Source organism: Antechinus flavipes, chromosome 1 (genome assembly GCF_016432865.1).
Source record: "Antechinus flavipes isolate AdamAnt ecotype Samford, QLD, Australia chromosome 1, AdamAnt_v2, whole genome shotgun sequence".
NCBI lineage: Eukaryota > Metazoa > Chordata > Mammalia > Dasyuromorphia > Dasyuridae > Antechinus > Antechinus flavipes.
This window is the reverse complement of record NC_067398.1, coordinates 396,732,638-396,759,704: the sequence shown is the minus strand read 5'-3', so window position 1 is coordinate 396,759,704 and position 27,067 is coordinate 396,732,638. Positions and strand designations below refer to the sequence as shown.

At 34.9% G+C, this 27,067-nt stretch overlaps 1 protein-coding gene across 2 annotated transcripts; it reads right to left on the bottom strand.

Annotated features, from left to right (window-relative positions):
* ROPN1L (rhophilin associated tail protein 1 like) lies at positions 1-24,306 on the bottom strand. Of its 2 annotated transcripts, none has more exons than XM_051969850.1 (6): positions 23,938-24,306; positions 22,822-22,980; positions 18,562-18,685; positions 17,050-17,214; positions 2,672-2,847; positions 1-197 (listed from the first exon to the last, which is right to left on the bottom strand). In XM_051969850.1, exons 2-6 carry the CDS (start codon positions 22,950-22,952, stop codon positions 122-124), a joined length of 672 nt encoding a protein of 223 aa, XP_051825810.1. In that variant the 5' UTR covers positions 22,953-22,980; positions 23,938-24,306; the 3' UTR covers positions 1-121. The 2 variants fall into 2 exon arrangements, with proteins under 2 accessions (XP_051825810.1, XP_051825811.1); XM_051969851.1 differs by lacking the exon at positions 23,938-24,306 and adding an exon at positions 23,795-23,903.
* Positions 24,307-27,067: the final 2,761 nt, after the last annotated feature.

Sequence of the window (27,067 nt, the reverse complement as noted above, 5' to 3'; positions counted from 1 at the left end):
TTGGTTATGCAAAGCTGTATTTGTTGCTAAGTTTTCATAAAGCACTATTTGATTTTTTAAAGCGCTCTCTTCTCTGAAGTAGTGCCATATGTTTTCTGAGAAAATTTCCCCAATTTGCTTCTTAAACTGAAGGGTGTTTCTTCTTGTCCTCTATGAAGAAATCTGAAACTCCTATCATTCCATCTTTACTAGAAGCTCTTAAGAAAAATAAGAAAAAGACACATTATTAATATTTTGTTAACAAGCATGAAAATTTTAAAAATTCAGTGAGCATGAAATAATGTGAATGCTAAAGTTATACCTGTTATTTCTATTAAGGTACTTCACACACCATTAAGGGTTAAATTAAAGTTAAAACTTTTCCAACTTAACATTGTTCTTTTGATCCATTTTTTTTTTTAAAAACTAGGATTTACTATAGTTTCTCTATTTTGCCAGTTGAAATTTAGTGAACTAACTTCTGTTTATCTAATACAAGACCTTAAAAAATGAAAAATCATGATTAAATGCTAATTAAAAGGAAGCCCAAAAGTGCAAATGTGCTTAAGATTATATAACCATTCAAGTTAGAAGAGCCCTTCAGAGATATACCTTGGCTAATCTGTTCCCAAATAACTACCTTTTATTTCATTCCTGACAAGTGATCATCTGGGTATTTAGTTAAAGACCTCCAGTGAAAGGATGACTAGTACAAGCTACTGGGTGCAGCCCAACCTGATGATAATTCTTATTAGAGAAACCCTTATATTAAATCTAAATTTGCCTCTTTACATACAATTGCCACCCATAACTTCCCAAAGGTTCAATGATCTTTTAAATATAGAAATTGTCAAATTGGTACAATGGCCTGCAGTGGATAGAAAAGGGTACTTAAGAGTCAAGAAGACCGGATTCGAACTGTCTCTCTCTAGATACTCACTAGCTATTTGACTATCATACTCCTGGCACCCTTTTCTGACACCCTCCAATTCCACAATTATATTACTCTTGGTTTAGCTTCCCTTCCATTCTTATCCTTCCCCAATTCTGCAGCTAAACACAGACCATAACTTTTATACTGGCTGTGTACTCTCCTTTCCTCATCTTGATCTGGTGGTGACCTAGTATCTTGTTCCTTTATCCTCCTTTAGAAAGAAAATGTTAAATAAAATAAAAAATTATATCAACGATATAATTTATGTCTTAACACAAATGATAACAACTACTACAATTTATCTTAGACAACTTAAAATTGTGATATGCTTGTTAGGCAGCTATTGAAGAAGGAATTTAAGAACTCAAAGAACTAGTATCAATATGGTGTATTTTTTTTTTTACAATTACAATGCAAATATAAATATAAGATGAAAATTATTTCAAAATAATAAAATGTTTGCATTACTTGATGTGCCTATTTTTTCTCATGCTTCGGGTGCTTATAATAGATAAGTAATAGATAAGTATCTCCTTTGAAACTGAGAAGTTATTTGGGTAGCTAACCAGACAATTGAATCAAAAAACATGGTATCTTGGCATCTGCTCTGTGGAACTATTTAATTTGGAGAAATAATTTAACTTCTATGATTTTCAAACATTAAACTAAACTACTTTTGCTTTCTTTTACACACATTCCATTTTTTTTTTCAGTTTTCTGTGTCTATAATAGCTTTCCTTTTTCTGTCTAATGAATTCCATTCTTAAAGGGTTAGTTTTTGAGACATGCTAGTTAGTCAAAGTACCTCACACTCAAAAAAGTATATAATTACATCACATAATATATCATTGTAAATGAAGCAAAATCAACTCACTGAAGCAAGAATTGAAATTTAGGAAGCATTTTCCCCAGGCATTTAGAATGTGGAACAATACTGTACTTTTCTGGCTATCTACAGTAGTAACATGCTCTAATTTATCATCCCAGAAATATAAATCTCTTTTGATGTGTACAGTTTTCTGTTTCATTATCAAAAAATTTTAGTTATTTTTCTAAATATTTTAGAAAATATATTTCTAATTTTTTTTAACATCACATTATAGTCAAAATTATTTGAAGGACTGCATGTAAAAACCAATTTAAACTTACTGAAAAGTTTATTTAATGAGATGAAATTTCTTCCTCAAATGACAAAAATAGAACAGAAAATCAGCCAACAATGTAAAATCAAGGAGATGTTATCTTTTTTATTTTATTTTATTTTTTTAAATAACTTTTTATTGATAGAACCCATGCCAGGGTAATTTTTTACAGCATTATTCCTTGTACTCACTTCTGTTCCGATTTTTCCCCTCTCTCCCCCTCCACCCCCCTTCCCCAGATGGCAAGCAGTCCTTTACATGTTGAATAGGTTACAGTATTATCCTAGATATAATATATATGTTTAGAACAGAACAGTTTTCTTGTTGCACAGGGAGAATTGGATTCAGAAGGTATAAATAATCCGGGAAGAAAAACAAAAATGCAAGCAGTTTATATTCATTAAGGAGATGTTATCTTTAAAAATATTTTGTTTTATGTTCTAAGCACATAGGGTCAATCACAAAATTGTTTAACTTTTATGAGTCTCACTTTTAGTGTGTAACAAAGTAAATTATAAGATTACTTACTTGAAAGGTAATGGAAATAGGAATTTACCATAGTAGATTTCCACATTCATTATCATAAAAGATTATCAAATTCAAGTTTAACACTTACACTGAGTCTTCAAGATTATTGAGAAAAAGGTTAGTTTCAGTCTCAGGTCTATCCTCATCTAATCCTGAGAGATAAGTGAAGATGAAAGAGAAAGTCTCAAACGGGATACGAGCAGGTCCACCTTCGGGATCTTCTGTAAGAATTTCACAAGCATGCTTCATTGCACTATGTAAGGTCTGGAAACAATACCACCAAAGAGAAAAATGTTAAATTTATTATTTAGTTTCATATAATAATCAATAATTACAACAAAGGGGAAAAATAAAAATTCTCTCTCAAGTTAACTAGAAAAAAAGGGGGGGAGTAGAATATAATTGATCTAAAAACATCTTTTTGTGTACTATTGAAAATTATGAGGAATTAAAGATCATGAAAATGAAGAGAAAATTTATTAAGATGCTATTGGTCTGAAGCTTTAACCTCTTTAAAATGGGTTTTAATATTATAAATATATTCAACAAACTTTTGAGATTTCTTTCCTGTGTCCGAAATAAACTTCAGATCTTTAGGGAGAATTAAAAAGTATTTTCTATGTTCATAATTTATTTTTGTTTTCCTGATATTTTATGATTTTTATCAGCCTAATGTAAGTGCTTATTTATGAATATTACAGATTCCAGCTTTGGAGCATTTACTACCTTTTTTGAAGTGTCCTCCCAATGTCATTAAAAGACAGGAACTGATTCTGCATGTTCCTCATATTTACTTATTTCTGTATATATATTTTTTGCATTGGGGCTATATTAGCAATAAAGAATATTTTTCTACTTTTTACTATCCTTATGAATGCAGTATAATAGAAACAAATAGTTCAGAAATTTCAACACAATACAACAAAGTGACATAAAATAATCATCGGCCAATAATTATGTCATACTATAATTTCCCACCCAGAAAAAAATAACAGTGCCTTTTATGTGTTGTTTCATAAATGTTGGACTAATCTGTGAAAATATGTATACAAATTACAAAAATCTTTTAACATAAATCTCCATCCCCTTCTTCCCCACAAAAACATGAGGTTTTCTGGAAGAACTTTCGATGGATCAGATACAACTTCTGATGGAAGAGACTGTTTCTCAGTTCCAAACTATGCATGATTGATATGAGTACAAAAAAGGAATGGGATATGTTTTTCTTACAAATGAATAGCAAAAAATTTCAATTAAATGAAAATAAGCAAATAAAAGTTGATATTGGTAGTAAAACTGACCTTGAAAATACAAAGGAGTTTTTATCTGACCTTCTGGGACATCTAAAAGATTAAAGCAGTTCCTCAAACTTTTGTTTTTTCTACCTCTGCTACTTTTCATACTCTTTCTTATGCCTTATATATACCTATCGTTCCCTCCCCTCTCTGCCTATTGCACTTCTACAAATCTTTTTAAGCACTGGTTTCAATTTTTTTTTAAGCCTTACTTGACTATGGCAAATTAAGAAATCATCTCACTTCCTTTGTATTTACATAACAGTAACAATGATCATAGCAAAACCAGTAATAGACACTATATAAATGCTATCTATGATTGCATGCCAGGCATTGTGCTACACACTTTACAAATACATTCTTGATAGTGCGGCAGACCGTCTATGTAAAGCAATTTTTATGTTAACATTAATTTATCCCTATGCACACTCACTTCATTTATAGCCTGTATAACAAAGACATACATAAAATACTTTCATGTTAAAAAACATACTAAAATACAGCATATTATGCTGTATCATAACAGAATTATGAAATTAAAGATAAACTTAATGATAAAATATGCACATTAACTGTACAAAATAACAGGGGTATGTGGTATATATGCTGCCCCTTCCCCATCCACAGAACCTGTGTGCTTTTATTTAGTAGTGATTGACTGTGCAACCTTTTGAGATATGGTTGGGTAGAGATACTCTTTTTTCTCCCCCTTGTATATCTGATGATAGGCAAGCAATATTATCCTCAACTAGTCTTTGGATCCATATCTTTACTATGCAAAAAAAAAAAATCACTCCAATGATTAAATATTTCTGCCCACTGTTTTGCTGTGAACCTTTTTTGGGTTTGATCTTGGGTTTTGAAGTTTTCCTTTCTTCTACAATGTTTGCTTAATTGTAGAACAAAGCAGATCTATCAAGACAGCCAACTACCAACAGTTGAAGAATCCTAATTCAACAAGCTCTTTTCAGTAAGAGTCAATCAACTCCTCTACATTATTTCTCATCCATTTCTAGGTCCAATTCTTGTGCTAATTTTACTATCCTGTTACTTCTTCATCTTTGACAAATCCACAAAAATCAGGAATGAACAAGTGAGGCATATTTTTCCCCAAATTCTCTATACAAGTTCATTACCTCTTTCCAAACTTTTCTTAATTCTTTAGGTTAAGTAGAATTTGCACACTGCCAATTAATGTAAAAAGAGAGCTATCTGTATCTCATTTTTTCTTCACAACAATTCTTGAAGTTAGGTGTCATTATTATCTCTCTTTTACAGTTTAAAAAAACTAAGAGAAACAGATTAAATAATTTGGCTTAAAATCAAATAGCTTAGTCACTTGTCTGAATTAAACCCAATTATTCCTTTTTCTAGGCTCAGTGATTAAAAATGGTTAGAGGATAAGGAAGAACAAGTAAATAGTAAATACTATGTGTCAGGAACTTTACAAATATTTGTAATATATCTGATAATATTCACATGACATTAACTCTCAGGAGTTAAAATCATTTAATTTTTTTATTATATGTTGTTATTTCTTTAATAAATTTTATGAGGGGCAAGTAAAATTGAAGCTTAAAGGGTTGATTCTAAAGTTTAGGGTAAAATGACTAATTTTCCCTTTTCTCTAGCAGGATTTGTTCTCAGTCACAACTCTAACTTTAATCTCTAATGTACACTTAATTTTTCTGATATACTAATCTGATTTACATTACTACCCTAGCTTAAGGCCTCTGCGGCTGCCAAGTATCATATATAACTTCTTCATCTAGTAATTAAAGTCCTCTACAATTGGTTCAAACATACCAGTGTCTAGTTTATTTTTAAATCTTTTCCCTTCATGTAGTTCTTGCTATACTAGGATGTTAATTTTTCTTATCCTGGCTTCTCCCAAATCTCAATGTCTTTACTCATACTTTTTAATGAAAAGTCTTCTCTGCAAAATGTAATCAATTTCTTGCAAAATCCAATGGCCATTTTCCAGTCTTTCTGACCCCTCTACATGTTAGAACACTAATAGTGTTTTCTCTCTCAAAGTTTTTGTGACATTGGTTGGTTATGGTTCTTTTCTAATATGTTGCTGATTCTTGATCTGCTTTTTCAGGGTTTATCATCCATATCCTGGCTGCCAATGAGTGCCAAAACAGGCTTTATTTTGAGTCATCATATCTTTATTTTCTCAGGGATTTCATCAAGCTCCCTTGGATTTAGCTGTCATCTCCATGCAGACAACTCTCAAAATCCCTCAACTCTTGAGCTCCACATATGCATCTCTGATTTTCTGCTGAACATTCTCCACTTGTACGCGTCCTATATACATCTCAAACTCAGCTCATGTCCAAAACAGAATTACAGAAATTATTCCCCTTACCTCTCCCTCCTAAAGTCACTGTTCTCCTCTCCTATTCTATTGAGGGTGCCCCACCAGCCACCATTCCTCAAGGGCCACAACTCTTCTCTCAGTCATCCATATCTAGTTAGCTGCCAAGCCTTGTCTGCTTTCCCAGTGTCATTCCCTTCCGTCCCACTTCTCCACTAACACCACAGGCATCCTATGGCTAAGGTCCCCAGCATATCTCACCCGACACCATTACAACATCTTCCTAATCTGTCCATACAGTCTCTTTCCTCTCTACTCTGTTTTCCACACTACTGCCAAATTAACATCGCCAAAGCATGAGCTTGACTGTGTCACTCTTTTACTCAGTTTCAGTGGCTTCCCATTTTCTTTAAGGTTAAAAATATAAACTGCTCCAATCTGGTATTTAAACAATTTTACAATCTGACTCTCACCTTTTTACAAATTACCCAATACCTTTCTCATACTTTTATATTTTAATCAAATTGGCCTGCTTTCTGTTCTCTGCGCATGATGATGTTCTGTTGCCATCATTCCTCAGTACAAGTTGTCTCTGATGCTTGGAGTACTCTTTTCTATTTTTTCTGAAATTCCTTTCCTAATTCAAGGTCTTCAAATCTCCTTTTAAGAATCTTTCCCATCTTGTTTAATCACCTCTTTTATGAAGCCTTTCCTGATTCCTCTCAGTTGTTAATGTCCACACTCCTCCAATCATTGTGTGTTTATTGTGTAGATAGTCATATAGTCTGTATTTATATATGTGCATTATATTCCCTCAATAAGGCAGGAGTGTTTCATTTTCATCTTTGGACTCCCAACAACTGGTTTTTGTTAATTATTGATTGTTCATATTTCATGAAAATAGGGTAGGTGGTTTTTTGGTTGGTTTTTATATTTTGTCCAGGGAACTCCTTTTTCAAGGTCTAATTAGATCCTATCCTTTCCATTTAGACTTCCATTTCAATTGAAAAACACTTTTCATATAAAGTCAGAATTCTTTATGGATAGGCTAATATAATAAAAATGACAATTCTGCCTAAATTTATCTACTTATTCAGTGCCATACCAATCAAACTGCCAAAAAATATGTTATAGAGCTAGAGGAAATTTTAACAAAATTCATATGAAGAACAAAAGGTCAAGAATATCAAGGGAATTAGTGGGGGAAAATTGCAAAGGAAAGTAGGGCCCTAAAACTACATTACAAAACTGCAGTCATCAAAACTATTTAGTACTGGGTAAGAAATAAGATTGGCTCAATGAAATAGGTTAGGTACACAAGACAATAGGTCAATGACTGTTGTCTATTGTTTGATAAATCCAAAGACCCCAAAGATTTTGGAATAAGAATTCATCATTTGATAAAAAACTGCTTGGAAAAATGGAAAATAGTATTGTAGAAACTAAGTACTGACCACACACACACTCTTTTCCATTAAGATAAGGTTAAAATTGATTCATAATTTAGACATAAAGGATGATATTATAAGCCAATTAGGAGGACAAATGATAGTTTATCTGTCAAGATCTTTAGAGAAGGGAGGAATTTATGACCATCTTTGGATAAGGGAGGAATTTAGGACCAAACAAGACAGAGAAACATTATTAAATGCAAAATGGATAATTATGATTAAATTAATGTGGTTTTGCACAAACAAAACCAATATGCAGCCAAGATTAGACAGGAAGCATTAAGTTGGGAAACAATTTTTACAACTAATGTTTCTGATAAAGGTCTCATTTCTGGTTCAAATTTGTAAGAACACAAGTCACTCCCCAAATGACAAAAGGATATGAACAGACATTGTTCAGATGAAGAAATTAAAAGTCATATCCATAGTCATATAAAAAAATGCTCTAAAGCACTATTTTTTAAAGAAATGCAATTTAGAACAACTCACCACTTCACTCTCACCTATCAAATTGGCTGACAGGAAAAATAAAATATTAGGGGCTGTGAGAAAACGGGGACACTAACACATTATTGGTAGAGCTGTGAACTGATCCAGTCATTTTGGAGAGCATTTTGGAACTATGCCCAAAGGGCTATAAAAATTGTGTATAATATTTGATCTAGCAGTGCCAATATTGGGTTTGTATCTCAAAGAGATCATAAAAGAGAGAAAAGGACCCACATGTACGAAATTGTAGCAGTTCTGTGGTGGCAAAGAATTGGAAACTGAGTGCATGCTCATTGATTGGGGAATGACTGAATAAATTTTAGTATATGAATGTAACAGAATGAAATGCTTAATAGGCTGATTTCAGAAAAGCCTGAAAAGACTTACATGAAATTGAGGCTGAGGGAAGCAAGCAAACACCGTATACAGTAACAGCAAAATTATATGATGATCAATCATGATAGACTTCGCTCTCTCTCAGAATTCTAAGACAATTCCAATATAGACTTGGGATGGAAAATGCTATCCACATCAAGAAAGAGTACTATAGAAACTAAATGCAGATCAAAGCAAACCAGAACTATTTTCACCTTTTTTCTCCTGTTTTTTTCTCTTTTCCTCCTTTTTTTCCTGATTTGTCTCTCCCAATAGGACTCATGGAAATGTATAAAAAAATGAAAAGTACATGTATAACCTAAAAAAATAACCCAAATCCTTACTTGGTCCTTCAATTCTCACTATCATCCTCTTTATAACTAAACTCAAAAAGACTGTCTTAATATCTTTGCTTTCTCTCTTTTTTCCCCCTGAGGCAATTGGGGTCAAGTGACTTACCCAAGGGTCATACAACAGCTAGGCAGTATTAAGTGTCTGACGTCACATTTGAACTCAGGTCCTCCTGACTTCAGGGCTGGTGCTCTATCCACTGCCCCACCTAGCTGTCCCTTTTTTCTCCTTAATTCCTTAGCCTCTGACTTTATTTCACTGAAACAGTTCTCTCCAAATAGTTACTTAATCATCTTTCTAAATCCAATGGCCTTTTCTCAATCCTCAGGTCTCTTTGATCTCACCTTTAGATCCTATCTTTTCCATTAAGACTTCTGTTTCAATTGAAAAATACTTTTCAGCGTCAGAATTCTTCATGGATAGGCTAACATTAGCCATTGACACTATGGACCATTCATTCTTCAACGCTCTCTTCTCTAATATGGTTCTCTTCTGATCTTCTCTCCTTTCTGACTGCTCCTTCTATCTCCTTTGCTTGATTCTCCTTCAAATCACACCTTCCAATTATTAAGTGTCACACAAGGTTTTGTCCTGGGTCATAATCTTTTTTCCCTCCATACTACACACTTCCCTTGATCCCATCAACTCCAGTGGATTTCATTACCATCTCTGTGATGATGGTTCAAAAAATTTACCTTTCCTACCCCAATCTCCCTGCTGATGTCCAGTCTCACTTCTCCAGCTGCTTTTTAGACATCTCAAATTAGATATTCAATAGACTTCTTAACATGACCTTATCTTTCTCCTCAAAATCCTCTCCCTTCCTACTACCTTCCTGATACTATAGAGAGCAATGTCATCATCCCAGTTCTTCAGGCTTGCAACGTAGGAATCCTTACTATTTCTCATACCTTCTCACACATACCTATTCCACAATATTCAAACCATTGCCAAAGCCTACCGATTTCACCTTTGCAACATTTTATATATATGTCCACTTCATCAGAATTGATCATCACAATTTTCTTTTTACTGTGTACAATGATCTCCTGGTTGTACTCACTTCACTCCACATTAGTTCATCTAAGTCTTTCCAGCCCTCTGAAATCATCCCGCTGATCATTTCTTATATAGAATAATAATATTCCATAACATTCATATACCATAACTTATTCAACTATTCTCCAACTGATGGGCAGTTTCTTGCCACTACAAAAAGGGCTGCCATAAACATTTTTGCACATGGGGTCCCTTACCCTCCTTTAAGATCTCTTTTGGATACAGGCCCCGTAGAGATACTGCTGAATCAAAGGGCATGCAGTTTTATAGAAATTGCTCTACAGAAGATCAGTTCACAACTCTAATAACAATGCATTAATGTTCCCATATTCCTCCCAACATTTATCATCTTTTCCTGTCATCTACTTCTTGAATGATTATTAAAGGTTGTTTAATGCCTGATTATCCAAAGAATACCTAAACTTTGAAAATAAGGTACACAGGATAAAATAATGTTCAAAGTATGATGTCGTATCCAAAAGTGTTCATTGTTTCCTTTAACATTTTCTCTGTTGGTAGGAAAGACCCAGGGTAGATAATAAAACAGAAGGCCAACAATCCCACTTTATGGAATTTAGATTTGTCAATCTTCCAACATAAGGTTTTTACAAAGGCCTGACTTTCCATAGCCTATTCTACTGCCATCTAGTGTCAAGATAAACTAGCAAAATATTGGGCAAATTGTCTATATTACATTACAAAGAATATTTCTGATCTTAATTTATGGCCAAGAACTCAGTTGGCATGGGTTGCAGTAGATCCTGAAAAACTGACGGGTAAGGATAGATATGGGAGATAAAGGGGGAAAAAGAATGGGGCAGATAACACGTATTATATCCTTAAGGATTAATCCACCCATTACTCAAGAGATCTCTGAAGATCTAGTTCTATAGCATATATGTCAAAAAGTTTCCAACAACTTATATCAACAAAGAGGTATTTTAAGTGAAGCTATTAAAAATGACTTTTTTTCACAGAAAATCTACAAGGTTGAAAATTCCATATATTCAAGTCAAGATCAGTTGTTGATGTGACAAATCAATTCCAAAGTATCTGAAAAACCTGAATGATATTCATAGAAACCAATTTGCTATAAGCCTTGAAATCTAAGGAAGGCATACATCTTAACATCTAATTTATAACTAAATACCACATAGATAACAGTATATGTACCAATATGTCATGTCATCTTTTTAAAACAGCACAATGAAAACAAAAGGAAAATTATGGAACTCACTATAAAATCTGAAGTAATTCAGCTTTGAAATGTATCTCCAATGTATCTTTAATTTAAAATATAGTGTCAGATATAAAGAAATACTTGTCTATACCCATTATACTCCAAGAATTCATGAAACTAAAAATCTGAGCATAGGAAGTTTCCTCAATTACCTGTGAGGGCTTTGAGAGAACTAAACTCAATTAAAATGAACAAAGGAAACGATCTTAAAAGACAAGACTCTTACAAGAGCAATATGTTTCTACTAGAGGGACAACCATAAGATTTGGGGGAGAGGAAGAATGACAAGAGGATAGTGGTATGGGTAGTGGTATATAGTATGTTGTCTGAAACTGCAGCTGAAGAGCAACTTATTTCTTATGGGAAAAATTTTAAAGACACCACATTAGAGAAAAAAAATTTTTTTTTGGCTGAGGCAATTGGGATGAAATGACTTGTCCAGGGTCACACAGCTAGGAAGTGTTAAAAAGTGTCAGGTGAGATTTGAACTCAGGTCCTCCTGACTTCAGGATTGGTGCTCTAACCACTGTACCACCTAGCTGCCCCCCAAAACAAAACTTTCTTGTTCATTGTTCTACTTCGTTTTCACAAAAACAAAAGTATAGCTTGAAATTGTTAATTTCCTGCCAAGTACTCAATATAAGTACTTGAAATAATGGATTCCAGTTGTACCTTTTGCTCCACACCTTTGGGAGTGGGCTTGCATAATAACAATTAGTGCTTTTTTCTACATAAAGGTTTAGTATATGTGAGACCGATTCTCATTCCCCAGTCTACTTATTAGGAGCTGTATTTATTTCCAAGATTAGTCTCCATCTTCCCTCTGCTTGCTTTTCATGAAAAGCCTCCAAGGAAAAGTAGGGTAGGGGAGCAAGCTCTTATAATAATAAGATTGTGTCTGATTGTCTTGTCTTTTGGGTGTAGTCCCAAATTGCCTTTCAGAATGTCTGGAAAGGTCCACAACTTCACCAGTACTGCATCACTGGCCCAGCTTCCCCACATCCCCTCCATCATTGAATAAAACTTTCAAGCATTAATTTTTTTGTCATATTTTTGAGTTTCAAATTCCAAGCTCTTCCCTTCCCTCTCTCCTCCCAGAGAAAGGAAAGAATCTGCTAGGGAGCATCCAATGCAATAAAAGCCCCTCAAATTTGTAAAGTTTTTTCTGTCCAAGCCATTTTAAATTCCTGTTGTTTTTCTTGAAAGGTGCTCCAGGGTCTAGTGGAGTTTCCCCTGGCACTTCCCAGCAGCCCCTTCCAAAGCAAGGTCTTGGGGATCTCTGTGCTCCAGGGCTGATGAGCAGGAATCCGAGGGGCTTCTGGGGTCTTCTTCACAGAGCAGCTTCTCTTTTTCCTCACATGGCTCACAGGGTGTCGGGTCCAAGATGGTCTGCAGTAGATGAGGTCTGAGCAATTGGGCAGTGATGGAGAGTTTCTGCAGGCTCCTGGTGATCCTCAAGTCACTTCAGCAGCGGATGACTCTCTGGCAGCGGGGGCAGGTGAAGCTTTCCTCGTTCTGGCCCAGGCAGCCTTTGCAAAAGCAATGACCGCAAGGGACAGTCACTGGGTCAGTGAGGTAGTAATAATTTATGTAGTAATGTCTATTAGTATTTTTCATTAAAGTATAAAGAAAGTAGTACTTTCTCAGCTATTCAAAGTTTACTGCATGTCTAGGCACCATAATTCAAGATAGTCATGTAGGATAGCTCATTTATTCTCTAGTCCAGGGATACAGTACATGAAACAGCCTGTTTTTATACTACCAATAAGCCTAAAATTTTTGTTGTATTTTTAAAAATGTGAAAGTTCCTAGGATGATCAGGGCATACAAAAATAGGCAAACATCCTCAATCAGGAGATGGCATAACTAATGTCATTATTAGTTCAAAGTAAAGACTGAAAACTCAATAAATGAGAGTTTAAAACCTTATTATCTCTCTCTCTCTCTCTCTCTCTCTCTCTATATATATATATATATATATAGTCATATTTGAATTCACATGACTCCATATACATCCATATGGGTGGGCACTGGGATAGGAACCATATAAATTTGTAAAATAAGATTAATCACAAATTTATTTTCCAGCAACATATCACAGAATTACAGAGTTGGAAGGGACTTTTAGTGGTCATCCAGCCTCTCCCAGAATTGAAAGATTATTCTTATAACGATATACCCCAAACAAGTGCTCTGATGGCCTATCTAAGAAAGTCAACCCATTCTAATTTGGATAGCTCTAATTTTATTTCATATCAACTCTGAATCTGCCTCTCTAACTTTTACCCCTCTTGCTTCTTGCTCTGCCTCTTGAGATTAAAGGAAACAAATCACTCTTCCAAATGATAACCTTTTAAAATATCTGAAAAACATCTTTATTGCTTCCACCAATTATTTCAATTGTTACTCCTCCTACAAATCAGAATTGACTCTTGTAAACATGCCAGATGATATCCTTTGGATGGTCCTCAGCTTATCGTTAAATTTCCTAAATTACGGTGTCCTCCAAAACATAACACAACGCTTTAGATTGGTCTAACTGGAGAAGAGTCTAGAAGGAATATTGCCATTTAATTTCTTGAAGTGAGGCTGTTGTCTTAATGAATTTCAAGAACATGATAGCTTTCTAGGCTCTCACTTAGCTTGGGGTCCATTAGAATGACTTTCCCTCCCAACCTAACTTTTTTCAAATTGCTGTTTAACGCAAGCTACCACTCCATTCCTCTTACCTTTTCTTGTGAAATTGACACCGGAATGTTTAATTTTGTATTTGTCCCTATTATATTTCATCTAGTTAGAATAAAAATAAATAATTTGGGGAAAAGGAAAAAATATATATATATATATATATCTCACTATTAAAAATAACGTTATAAAAACCTTTGCTTTAAGGTTTGCAAAAACTTTAAAGTTTCTCCTCCTACATGATATCTGGTGAGATGTTTCCTCGATGGCATACTCTAAACTTCTTAATACATGTGAGCAATGGATTCATTTGCCAGTACAATAAACGTTCACTATTAGCCATCAACTGATAAAATGTGTAGCTTTATTCATGACAAAATGTCGCCATCTAGTGTAAAAACATTTTAAACAGGTGAATGTTTTTGCAAACGATTAAAACATTTTGTTTCTCATTTAGCTTTTGATTTTCAAAAATAGGGAGATAAGCATTTAACATATGAACTTTTTTAAATAACAAAATTAAACTGAAAAAAGTTTCAGATAATAAATTTAATAAAACAGTGTGTTGCATGTGTGTATATATGTATGGGGGTTTCTCCGAGAATTGAATTTACTTTCTTGTCCTTGTTCTTCCATATATATATATATTCCATATATATATATATATATATATATATAGTGAGATGCCTCAATGTCATTCTGATATTCTCCCTTTTGTATATATACAAGTGATACTGAACTTGTACAGAGATATGCCAATAATTTATCGTGTCAGTTACCAGAAGCTCTTGGGCCAATAGTTACGATCATGCCCAGGGTTGACATTATAAACTCCTAAACCAGAAGTAAGTGTCCAAGGTTAAAATTTTTTTTCATTACCCATTCTTTTTTTTTCTCCAGACTAATAATAGTTGTATATTTCCATTTTTGGAGTTTCATAGCTATCTCCTTTCATATATGAACAGATTATCTCTTTTTAATATTTTCCCTAGTCAAGAATCATCCTTCACTAACCACACTATCATCTCAAATTATCTTTTCCTCTGTTTTCTGCCACTTGAAATTCCATTTTGCAAAGGTCTTTGAAATTCTCTTTTTCTGGCCCTCTTTCCCCTCTCCAACAACTTCTTTTGTGGGCATCCAAGAAATATAGAAATTTCTTGAGCATAATTTATAACTATTATTTCATTTATGTTATATAGGACATCTATGCTCTCTTAAATGTTTAACAGGTCTTTTCTTCTAAATGTGTTAAATAATTTCACTTGGTGATTTCATCAGCTCCTAAGGATTTAATTATCTCAATGCTGATGATTCTCAAATCAAGCTTTCCTTTCCCAATCTTTGTACTGATCTCCAGCCTTACATCTCCAACTGCTTTTTAAGACATCTCAAACTAGATGGTCCCAGCATGTGCAATTCTGAATTCATTATCGTTTCTTTTCCTTTAAAACCCATACCTATTATCCAATCTTTCTGATTACTGTAAAGAGCAACATTCATCCTTTCCAGACCCTCAGATTCACAATCCTAGGAGTTATTTTGGATTTCTCACTCTCCTTCACTCCCTATATCGAATCTGTTGCCAAAGCCTGACAATTTCCCCTTTGCAATCTCTATTACATACCCTCACTCTGGTGCAGGTATGCTCATCACCCTCATACCCACACTATTGCAGTGGCCTGCTGGTAATTGGGCTGCCTCAAGTCTCTCCTCACTCCAACCTAATCATCCTCCCTTCAACTCACCAAAATGATCCTCCCCACAATGAGTTTCATTTAATCACTTCCAGGAACAAATATAAAATAATAATCTGGTGTTCAAAGCCTTTCATAACTAACTCCCTTCCTCCCTTCAGTCTCTTATACCTTACCCTCCTCTGTCACAGACTATTTGATCAAGACATTCCCATCCTTCAGCTCAGGGCATATCCTGTTGGCTGCCTCCATGCCAGGAATTCTCTCCCTTCCTTATTTCTGCTTCTTGGATTCCCTAGCTTCTTTGAAAGTCTAAGTTAAATCCCATTTTCAACCTCCCTTAAATCCAGTACTTTCTCTCTCATTACAGCTCCTTTGGTTTGCCTTTTGTCTCCCATTAGAATATGAGTTGCTTGAGGACAGATTATTTTAGTTTCTTTCTGTATTCCCAGTGCTTAGCATTATAGTAAGTGCTTAACAAATATTTATTGACTGATATTTTACACAGTATCTGCAAAATACTCAAATCACTTATTGTAGTTTATTTGATTATGGTTCTTAAGTAGAATTATTTTATGCTTTCTTTACAAATGAGGAAAGCGTGAAAAACAGATTTAGGTTAAACAAGAAATGAAAGGACTTTTCTATTTAACAGTGATGACAGATTTGTTTTGTTTTGTTTTTTAATTTGCCAACATTTTTTTCTGTGTTTAGTAATGTGATTTTTTTCAAAAAATACATTTAAATAATGTCACTGAATTTAAAAAGGATTAAGATTTAAAACAGATTGGCGATTCCATAGATACTTTCCCCTCCCCCAAAGAAGATCACAACTGCATTATGACTAAGAGTTGATGTGATCAAACAATGTATGGCCCTGAGGTCAATCTGTCAATGAGATCCTTCCAAACTTAAATAGGCTGCTGCTCCAGACTCATATTTGAAGGACCTGGCATGTTCTTTGAACAAGTTATGACAATAAATACTGTCATGCTACAATGAGGAACATCACAAGAAGGCACATCAGAGTACAGTTTTAGATTATGGAAATAAACTATAAAATGAAAATTACAGGCCATGAATAAAATTACTAAAGAGATCATAGTGCTTCTCAACTTTAGTTATTCAAAGTCATAAATCTATTTAGAGATATGTTTTTGATGTTTAGAGGCAGCCAGGTGAACTCAGTAGATTAGAATGTGCTAGGTTTGTAATTAGGAAGAATTGAGTTCAAATCTAGCCTCAGACACTTAAGCTGGGCAGGTTCACTTAGCCTATTTTTTTCAGTTTCTTCAACTGCCGAATGGGGATAATAAAACACCTATACCTCCTATAGTTATTGTAAGGAACAAACAAGATAATAATTGTAAAGCATTTAGCATAGTGTCTGACACATAAAAAGGCACTATATATAAATGCTTTATTTCCTTCTCTTCCCTCCCTTCCTTTCCCTTTTGGTTGTCCTATACAGAAAGTTATTAAAATGCTATCTATAGACACCTACCCCACCCAGCATGCTACAAGCAAGTGAGAAAAATTTCATCCATTCTACTGTGTCTTCTTCCATAGGATCCATTCTGAGAATGAAACCGAGTGTTTCTATTGGCAAGCACAGAGTCTTCCATTTCTGCTGAAGTTCTCTTAAATCCACAATTTTTTTGTGAGAAAGCTTTAAGAAATAGAAATGAAAAGTTAAAATCATGTAGAATAGAATAAAAAGCAGTTTTAAACAAAAATACTGATTGCCATTCTAAATTTCAAGTACTCTTAAGAAAATTGTCTTCTCTTTCATGTGTGAAAAAAATTAAAAGAAACTCATAATAATGTATGTTCAAAAACTTCGAATGGAAAGGCATACTGATGATTTAATTCAACCTCCATTATGAGGAGGGAATTGAAGTCATAAGAGATGAAGTAGTTTTCCTAAAGCTAAACAAAAGAATCTTATTCCCACAATTCAACTTGTTTCTTAAAAGAAAAATCCTTCAAAAGATATGAGAAGGAATTTATTATATTCTGAAGTTTCAAGGCCATTAATAATTATGGAGACTTTGCTTCACTAATAAAATTTCTACAGTTTCTTCCTAAATTGAAATGGAGACTTTAGGTGAAGAAACATGGTTCACTGTCAGATATGCTTATGATGTAACTACTTCCTAGACATCTCCAAAAATAGTATCATATACCAGAGTTGCCTTATAAATAGTGGTGGTCCTAAAGGAAATGGTACTTTTCCTCTTTAGATAGATGGGGGGGAGGGGGAATTTGCAAAAGAGATGAGGTGTCATTAATTCATGTTATCAGATACCATCTTTTTTTTTTTTAATTCAGTGGTTTTTGTATGAATAAAATTGCAAATCATCTTCTAAATGATTTATTCCCTTTCTTTTCAACCACATTTACATTTTTGACTTTTAAAAATATAACATATTTAAAAAGAAATGGTTTAGCATAAAGTTGAAATTTTCTGATCTTTATTTTTGCAAGGTGTTCTTGCATTTAGTTTTTCTTTCAGGAAAGTGTGTAACCCATGTGGCACAGTGCCTTGTCAAGCTCTTTAGGCTTTTCACAGACTCAACCTAATCTTGGTTCAAAAGATTAAGGGAATAAATAATTTAGAAGATGAATTGTAATTTTATTCACAGAAAAACTACTGAATAAAAAAAAGAAGATAGTATCCAATACATAAATTAATTCATGATAATGTGAAATTTAGGTGATAAGAGTAATCCTATTTAGGGAAACCTAACAGTTTATCATTTAAGTTTGAAGCACATTATTTACATGTGCTTCCTCTTCAAATAAACTTTTAAAATTTGTTGGATATGAAAATAAAACTTAATATTTCTGATCTTGGATAGATTTGACTTCAAGAACTAAAAAACTAAACTACAGAAATAATATTAGAGTTACAGTTCAAAGATGTTACATCATTATATGGGTGTTTTTTTAAATGGGGGGAAGGGTGGCAGGGAAACCAACTGGTTGTTGGTTGGATAGAATAGGTTTTTTGTACCTGCTTATGTAAAACTTTAAGTAGTCCTCTTGTCAATCCTGAATCTGTTTTCTGGGTAGCAACTGGCAATTCAACTCTCTCCTTTACAGGAAGGGGATCACCTTTTGACAAAGCTGAAAAATATCTAACAGCAAAAGAAACATTTCTCCTATGAGAAAAAGCTCATAGGAATACTATTTATAATATGAATAAGTTAATTTTGCGAGTGGTTCCAAAAAGTCAAAAGATGAAATGTTAGCCAAAAAATGAACTTAAAAAACTTTTCATTTAGGCTCTTGCATTCATCTAGAACAAAGGTTAAAAGTCAAACAAACAGGGACCACTAAACTGTATATAAAGAGCCTTTATAGACTACATATTGACTTATAAAATATTTATGTTTCACTTGCATTTTTATTTTGTTAAACATTTTAAAATTATATTTAAATCTGCTTCAGGCTACATTCAGGAGTTCTGTGGATCTCAAGTGATTTGCAGGCCATCTGTTTTGACATTTCCTATCTAAAGCATCAAGTCTAATTAAATGTTTGAGTTCTTAAGTAGTTGCATTGTTATGACTTTCTCAACTGTTTAAAATCTCTTCTATCCCCCTCCTCTTTGAAGCTTTTCTAAAATACTAATATATCAACAATAAGTTTCCCATTATGAATATCATTAGAAGTCCCAATTCAAGCAGATTTCCTCTTAATGAACTAATGATCATCAAAACCAGATGCTAATCACCTGAGTTCTGCTTTCTTAATCTGCCTGCCCTTTCCACACTCTCCAATAATCACAACCCTTTACCCATTTCCCATCAACTCCCTTCATTTTTCCTTTCTAAAACAAGTAGGGACTACTCAAAAGTTTGAAGCCTTTTCCAATGGACTCAAAAGAATTAACACACTCAGTCAATTGGGAAATTGGCATACTGCCAGGCTCTGGGGAAAAGATAAATACTTGAGCAGAGGTGGTCATAGCACTGGCTCCTACTAAGTGTATGCATGCAGAATTACTTCTTTGCTGCTCTTTGGTACATGTAGTAAATATAGCTCATTTTTTGAACCTAATTCATTTCAGCATTCTACTCATTAGACTTATCTTGACGAGAGACTTAAGTACTCATGTATGAAATAACATCTTACTAAGGTGGGGTCCAGATCAAAAACCTCATGGAATTCAGGTTAACAGACTCATGATCTTCTAAGAAACCTACTTTTTTCCCTACTAGCTCCTGTAACTATTGAATCCTCTTTAATATGAGGAGGAGGAAGAATTTAAAACACTTACATTTTAATAATCTCGAGGTTTTCAAAATGCTTTATATACATGGGTTCAAATGATCATCAAAACAACTCTATGAGTAGGTCAACACTAATTATTTAGTCCCCATTTTATATTAAATGGAATTCCAGAGGAGTAAATTGGTATAACCAATGTTATCCAGATAAACGGCAGAACTAAGCCATAATCTTAGGTCTTCTGACTAACAGAAGAAACAAAAAAGATTAATATTAAAAAATAAGTAGGGTTTACTAAGAATTTGTAGTCAAAATTATTAATATTTTAAGGCCTGAAAAATTATATTTACAAAGATAACTTAAAGATATGTACCTATTTTTGTCCCATAATGTTTTTATGTTTTCTTCTGTTTCACAAATTTTGCCCAACATAATTTATGAAATCTGTCATCAATGATATCTGCAATACTTGCAATTTTATGTTTTTATGCTTAAATATTATCCTTTATGACATTATCAGGAAAAGACATCAACAACCATCCTTTATTACTTCATCAATTAAGGCTCCAAGAGTGTTGTAAGATTATGTGTCCTTTTAGTCAACTATGCATCACAATGATATTACCTAAAACAAGGGACTCCCAAGATGATGTGATATTGCATCATACATGCAGCTTGTAAAAACTTTTCCCAGTATATTGATAGGAATTTTATACATTTTTCATTAAAAAATTAATTTTTAGTGAAATGGAGGACAAATCTAGAAAAACCAGAACTATATAATTTCGATGGAAAACAAAGTAGGACTAGCTTTTCTGGCAAGTACTTTTAGATAGGATAGGCAAGCTTGGCTGAATGAGAAGAATTAAAATTGATTCATTCTCCATCATCTAAGATGCTCTTATTATGTAAGAACATGACATTAAAAGCTTATCTTTAATCAACCACAGAGAAATACTATTTTAAATTTTTTAAGTTCACCTCAAAACTAAAACTGTGCTTAAAAGTAGCATTAATAACCATCAAGTTCTTGATTTAATATTTTAAATTAAACTTGAAATGAGGAGGTGGTTCAGTGATTTCTTAAGCATTGCTGATCACAATCAATCAAACCAAGATAATATGGTCTTTGGATTAATATGTTTTTGGATTAGGGGAGTTAACTAGGTAATAATCCTTGGAATACACACATATCTTATTTTAGAAGGTTTGGGAGCTAACTAGTATAAATGGTTAAGAGAAGTTAGGAAAACTTGGGTTCAAATACAGCCTCTGACACATGGCAGCTTATATGATCTTTCATCTCTTTAACATACCCCTTTTTCCTAAAATCTAGACTGTAAACTATTGTATAATTGTCTAATTGTCTGTACTAATCAAAGCATAAAATATTTCCCAAAACTAAAATGAAGTTTAAACCACATACATAAATACCAATTGAAAATACTTCAGTTCCTATCTTATGGAAAAATAAAATAAAATGAGGTACCTAGTTTAGAGGTACCTAGTTTAATCAATATAAATTTAAGAAGCATTTATCACTACTACTTCTTGGATATGAGGGAAAATGAACTTTCTGGTCAGAGAACATGGATTTTGATTTAGTGGTTTAGCATTATCTGTTTTCACTTCCTTGAAATGGGAAAAAGTTAAAACAATCTCAGGAAGATGAATAAAAAAACTTTAAAACCCTGCATTTTTATACAGCATTTTAAAGCCATTTTACATAGTCTTGTTTCTTTGTAGCTAAGAAATTCTAGTAGGTTGGAGCTGTTTTGTAAGTGTGTTTCCAGTTTTGTTTTGTTTTTCCCTTGTAGGGAAATAACCAGAGAAGTAAAAAATAATTTTAAAAATATGTCAAGGTGTTTGGATAACTGGCCAGCCTTGCGGTTAGCTTGTGACACACTAATTGTTTGACTGTTTAGATACATCATCTAATCTCCTAGGACCTTCTGGGCAACTTTAAATTATAAATAAGTGGTGATATTCTGAATTTCCACACCCAGATATTCCTAAACAGATGACAGGTTGACTTCACTTCATCCCAAAAAATCCTTACTACAGAATTCAATAACAGAAGCATAGGCAAATGATTTCCACCAAGAATCATAAAAGAATGGGGCAATGGACTTTTGAACCTATTGTGACCTACTGAACAATGGAACTGCTGAGAGAAAGGATGGGCATAGAAGGCATCAGGGAAAAAAAAAAAACAACTATTAACAGAACAACAGCAATGGAAAGTGAAAGCTTGGTCTTCCTTCACAACCCTCAGGTGGTGAAGTGGAGGGGGATAAAAGTTGGAAAGTACTACCTCTCTCTAAACCCTTTGGCCTGTCAGGCTGCAGAAAATTAAATACATTGGTTTAGAAAAGAAACCAATTATATACTTAAATGTATATATCAAAATAAAATCTTTTCTACAAATTCAGATTTCTCTCAAATCTCTCTCTAAAACCCCCTTCTTTCCAAACTGTTTTTCACATTTTCTATGAGCAGCAGCGACCCTGACACATAAGAATATAACTATGAGGTAGACAAACATCCCAAGCACCCTCACTTTAAAACAAAACTTTCAATAATGTCACAAAGTTATCTGAGCTCAGACGGTCTTCACTAATCCTGTAAGTTTGTATATTTAGTTTTTCGAGTTCTCCCCCAATCATATTTCTAAACATTAAAAAAAAAAAAAAAACCCAACAATGGAGCAGCCAATCAGGGAGTTGTCTCTCTTAGTAAGGTGTTCGCGCGGACCAATCACAGGTAGTGTGTTAGCTGTCCCTAAATTGTCTGCATACATTTATTTAAGTAGTACTAAAGGAGAACAGTTCCTGGCCAAAGAAAAATCCTATAACTTGGGGCAATTAAAACTTTCACTAAAATAATTTTTAACAAGAAAATAGTTACAACAGCATAATGTCCATTTAAGAAAAAGGCTTTAGAATTCCTTTGTTGAAATATCACGGATTTCAAACAAAAATCCAACCCAAGCAAAGCACAGGAGCTGCTTCAGGTGATTCCAAAGATGACAGACTCTTACCCTGCAGACCACTGTAATACATCGGTTGGCTGAGTTCTAATAGCAGCTTTGGTGAATTGTTTCAAGATATCAGGAAGTTCTGGGGGTATATGAATCTGCTGAGCGCAGAACATAGTATCTGGAAGAGGCATGATTCTTCGGTATTTTAGCAACCCAAGCCTGAAAAGAAAAATAAAGTAAAATGTCCTACGGATATAATTAAGAGGCTTATTGCTCTGTTTGCCCTAAGAGGAGGATAATATTTACCAGTGTGGTTTAGTTATCCTGATTTTTTAGGGGAGAAACTTAAGGTAGAGAGGCGAGGCTGACTGCAGATGGTAAAGTTTCCTGGATATTTTGGGGAGAGTTAAGAGGAAGTAGGGAATCACCAAAAAAAAAAAAAAAATCGCATTTTTCATCAGGGTGAGGATATATATATATATATATATATTTTTTTTTTTTTTAAGCTTCCCCACCATTGGACCTGGAGTCAGAAAAATTCATCTTCCTGACTTATAAATCTCGGTCCCAGACACTAGCTATATGAACCTGGAAAAGTCGCTCAGTTCGTTTCTTCTCAGTTTCCTCATCTGCAAAATGAGCTGGAGAAGGAAATGGCAAACCACTCTAGTGTCTTTTCCAGGAACATCCCAAACGGAGTCACAAAAAGATGGATAAAGACCGAAAACTACCGAACCACAGTTCCGGCCCAGCCTCCGTCAGCATCCAGACAACTCCGTTGGGGAAGCCGGCCCTCGGGATAAGAGTTTCTTAACTCAGTTTGCTCGTGGCTACGGGGAAGCTGAACCCCGCCGCCTCCTTTTCCTCTCCGGGAACAGGGAGGCTCCGGACCCCAGAGCAGAAAGGCTGTGGCGCTCGGACTTATCCCGTAGATAGGGAGCAGCTTCGGGGAAACCGCTACCGCTGAGGGGGCTGGACCTGAGCTTGGGAGACTTCCTGAACGGGGGAACGAAGCTGTTGGGACAGCTCTTACCGGCTCCTCCTGATCCACTGAAAATGAGGACCAACGGCGGATCCTCGAGACTACCCCACCAACCAGGCCACGGGTCACGGGGTGGGGTCACGATTGTTTCGCGCCGTATCCAGGCAACGAAGACGCGGTCGGGGTTCACCTACCTGCTCCCTCACCGCTGAATCCCGTCGCGCAAGCGCATAGACGTTTGGGGGCTGGGCTGGAAAGATGAATGGAGAGGTGTTTTATACTTGTTTCGCTTGAGCTTAGGAGAGCGCGGAGATGGTGTCTACACCTTCCATTAACAGGCGGAGTTGGGTAGCGGGTTTGTCACATTCTCCATATTTACCCCGAATTCTGGTTGAAGGTGGGGCAGCAACCTAATTTACCCGGTCTTTGGAAGGGAGGCATGGAAAGAGGTGGTGACCTTCAGCGAGGCATCGCTGCCCGGAGGACGAGGGCTGACTGCCCTCGTGGTCAGGAGAGACTCTGGGGGTCAGGGCTTGCTTTCAACACATATACTGGGTGTGTAACCTTGGACGTCATTTAACTTCTCATTGCCCCCTCCCCCTGCCCCTGCCCCTGGCCCCCAGTCTCTGAGCAGTTGCTGGTGAGGCCCAGCACAGAGGAGTCCTTCCTTGAGAGCTCCATACCAATGACTGAATCCCACACACGACTCCAAAAGATAAGCTTTGGAGGAAACAGGTTAAATGAACCAAATGAAAACAATTCATGTTAGGGAATTTGAAAAGAACGTTGATTTGGTTTATTGTACTACCACTTTTATCCTGCGGACCCAATGTTACACAAATAATTTGTAGACTATGAGTAATTTGCAACGTTTGATTAATAACCCCGTGAATAATTTTTTGTCAAGGGCAAGTTTTGGGAGAATGGGGATGTCAGTACTACCAGCCACAAGGGGCAGCACAAGAACACTTAGTAGGTTCCTAATGTTACCAGAATGAATAAACGCCTAGTATCCTTATTAATAGGGGCAAGCTAGGGATATTTTAAAATAACTATCTTGGTCATTTAAGAGGGGTCATCTGTTTCAACCTGGATGAGTTAATTATCTTCATCTTTTTGCTTGATCCAAATGAATAGAAGACACCTGACACCTAATAATAAAACTTTAGCTTACTTACATTTAAAATAGTAACATGTTAAATTTCAAATTCTGATGTAAAATTGAAAAGTGTGTTATTTTTTCCATAAAATTCTAATTTTCAAAATTCCTGTAATCAAGAAACATTGACACTGTGATGGACAAAGGTGACACAAACACAAAACAATGCAATCACTGTTAAGGCCCTAACATACTATTAGAGGAAAAAACCTCACATTTAAGTTTATACAGAATTAATAAAAAATACAAGATATAGCACTAGTAGGTGATGGAATCAAAAAATGCTTCGAGTGCAAAGTATTTGAAGAGGAGGTACTCCAGGAAGGGACAAGATGGGGAGGAGGGAGAAGTGTTTTCCAAAGGATTATCAGTGCAAAGGCATTAAGATACGAGAATAGTATATTACTGGACTAGAGAGTGAAGGAGAGTAATATGTAAATGAATTTATACTAGTTTACAAAGGGCTTTAGAGACAAAACAAATTTATGTTCTAGAAATAATACTGGAATATTGTAGTTTATTGAGTTGGGGGAATGACCTGGACAGATCCATTGAAAAATCATTTTGGAAGATATGTGGAGAATGGATTGGAGTGGAGAATGGATTGGAGGGGGAAGTCATTTAAGTAACTGAAAACAATTAGGAATCTATTACAATAGGCAAGAGATGACTGTGTGTGTGTGTGTGTGAGATTTTTCAAAAGTTTGTTGATCTTGGATTAAAAAAAAACTCAGAGGCAAATGGCAGGATGTGGCAACTTTTACTGGATATTTGGGGTTAAAGATAGTGAAGAGTAAAAGAAAATCCCAAGGTCATGAACCTGGAAGATGGGGAAAATGGTAGTGCCTTCCACAAAAATAAAAACTCTGGGATGAGGGAAGGGTTTTTGGAAGAAAGAGTACTTTTTCTTTTTTTTTTTTTTGTTCTTTTTAGAACATAGTGAGTCTGAGATATCTTTGGGAATCCCATTAGAAATGTATGAAAGGTACTTGTTTGATGTGAAATATAAGCTCTTTGCACTGAGAAAAATTTATTAATGAAGTGCAGTCACACACCAAAATAAAAAGTCTAAAACTAAAATTTTAATTAACTTGTTTTCTAAGATACCACTGTCAAAATATTTGGGAGATACTCAGTTTTCCAGAGCTAAGGCCTAGCAAGGAGGTTGTGTTCCCAACTTGGTATAACCATAAACCTTTGCACTCTGGAATGATCCTACCCTCTGGCAAACTGTATGGCTTGAATTAGCACCAGGTATTCACTAAGGAATTGAGCTCATATAGTCTACAATGTAGAAGCAAAGGTTCAGACTGAAGAGTAAGAAAAAGATGAGGTGGAGATCCAGGTAGTTTTATGAGTGACCTTAGAAGTCACAAGTAGAAAAATGGAATTCTATACCATTAGAGTCACATCTATTCAAAGCCTTCAGAGAAAAAGTTACTTTTTCTAGGACTTAAATCTGCCCCACCTGACTATAATCACTTACTTTCCTGATAAAGGGCATTTACAGCTGTTTGAATCTTCTGATAACAGAAGTTTTCATCTTTTACTGGTAAGATCTTACTGAACTCAGTTCACTTAGCTATATGCCATGGACCTTTCTGATATCCTAGACTGATTTTTTTTTCTTTGTGAATGAATGTAGCTAATATAGAGTAATTTGTATTTTTTGACTGGGAACAAATTAAAACCAATCAGTCTTTGACCTGGGATAGAGAACAAAAAAAAAATTGTGTATTTGCCTGGAATCTTAAAAATCTAGAGAGCTTTAAAATTAAAAGGAAAAGGGAAGGAGGGGAGCATTCTGGAAAGATGAAAGAGTAGGTTGGTAAATTTTTCTTTTTTTTGGCTAAGGTAATTGGGGTTAAGTGACTTGCCTAGGGTCACACAACTAGGCAGTATTGTGTCTGAGGTCAAATTTGAACTCAGGTCCTCCTGACTTTAGGGCTAGTGCTCTATTCACTGCACTACCTAGCTGCTCCTGGGTTGGTAAATTTCAAGCTCTTCCCATTTCCCCCACAAATAGAACAAATCTGTACCTAAGGGTGAACATAGATTTGTGAAAAATCAAGAGGGCTTGGGGCAGAACTGGGGTCTTCCTGATATAACCCAAGATTTGAAGAAAGGCCTGGCCTGGGGATTAGCCTGCCCAAAATGCATATACA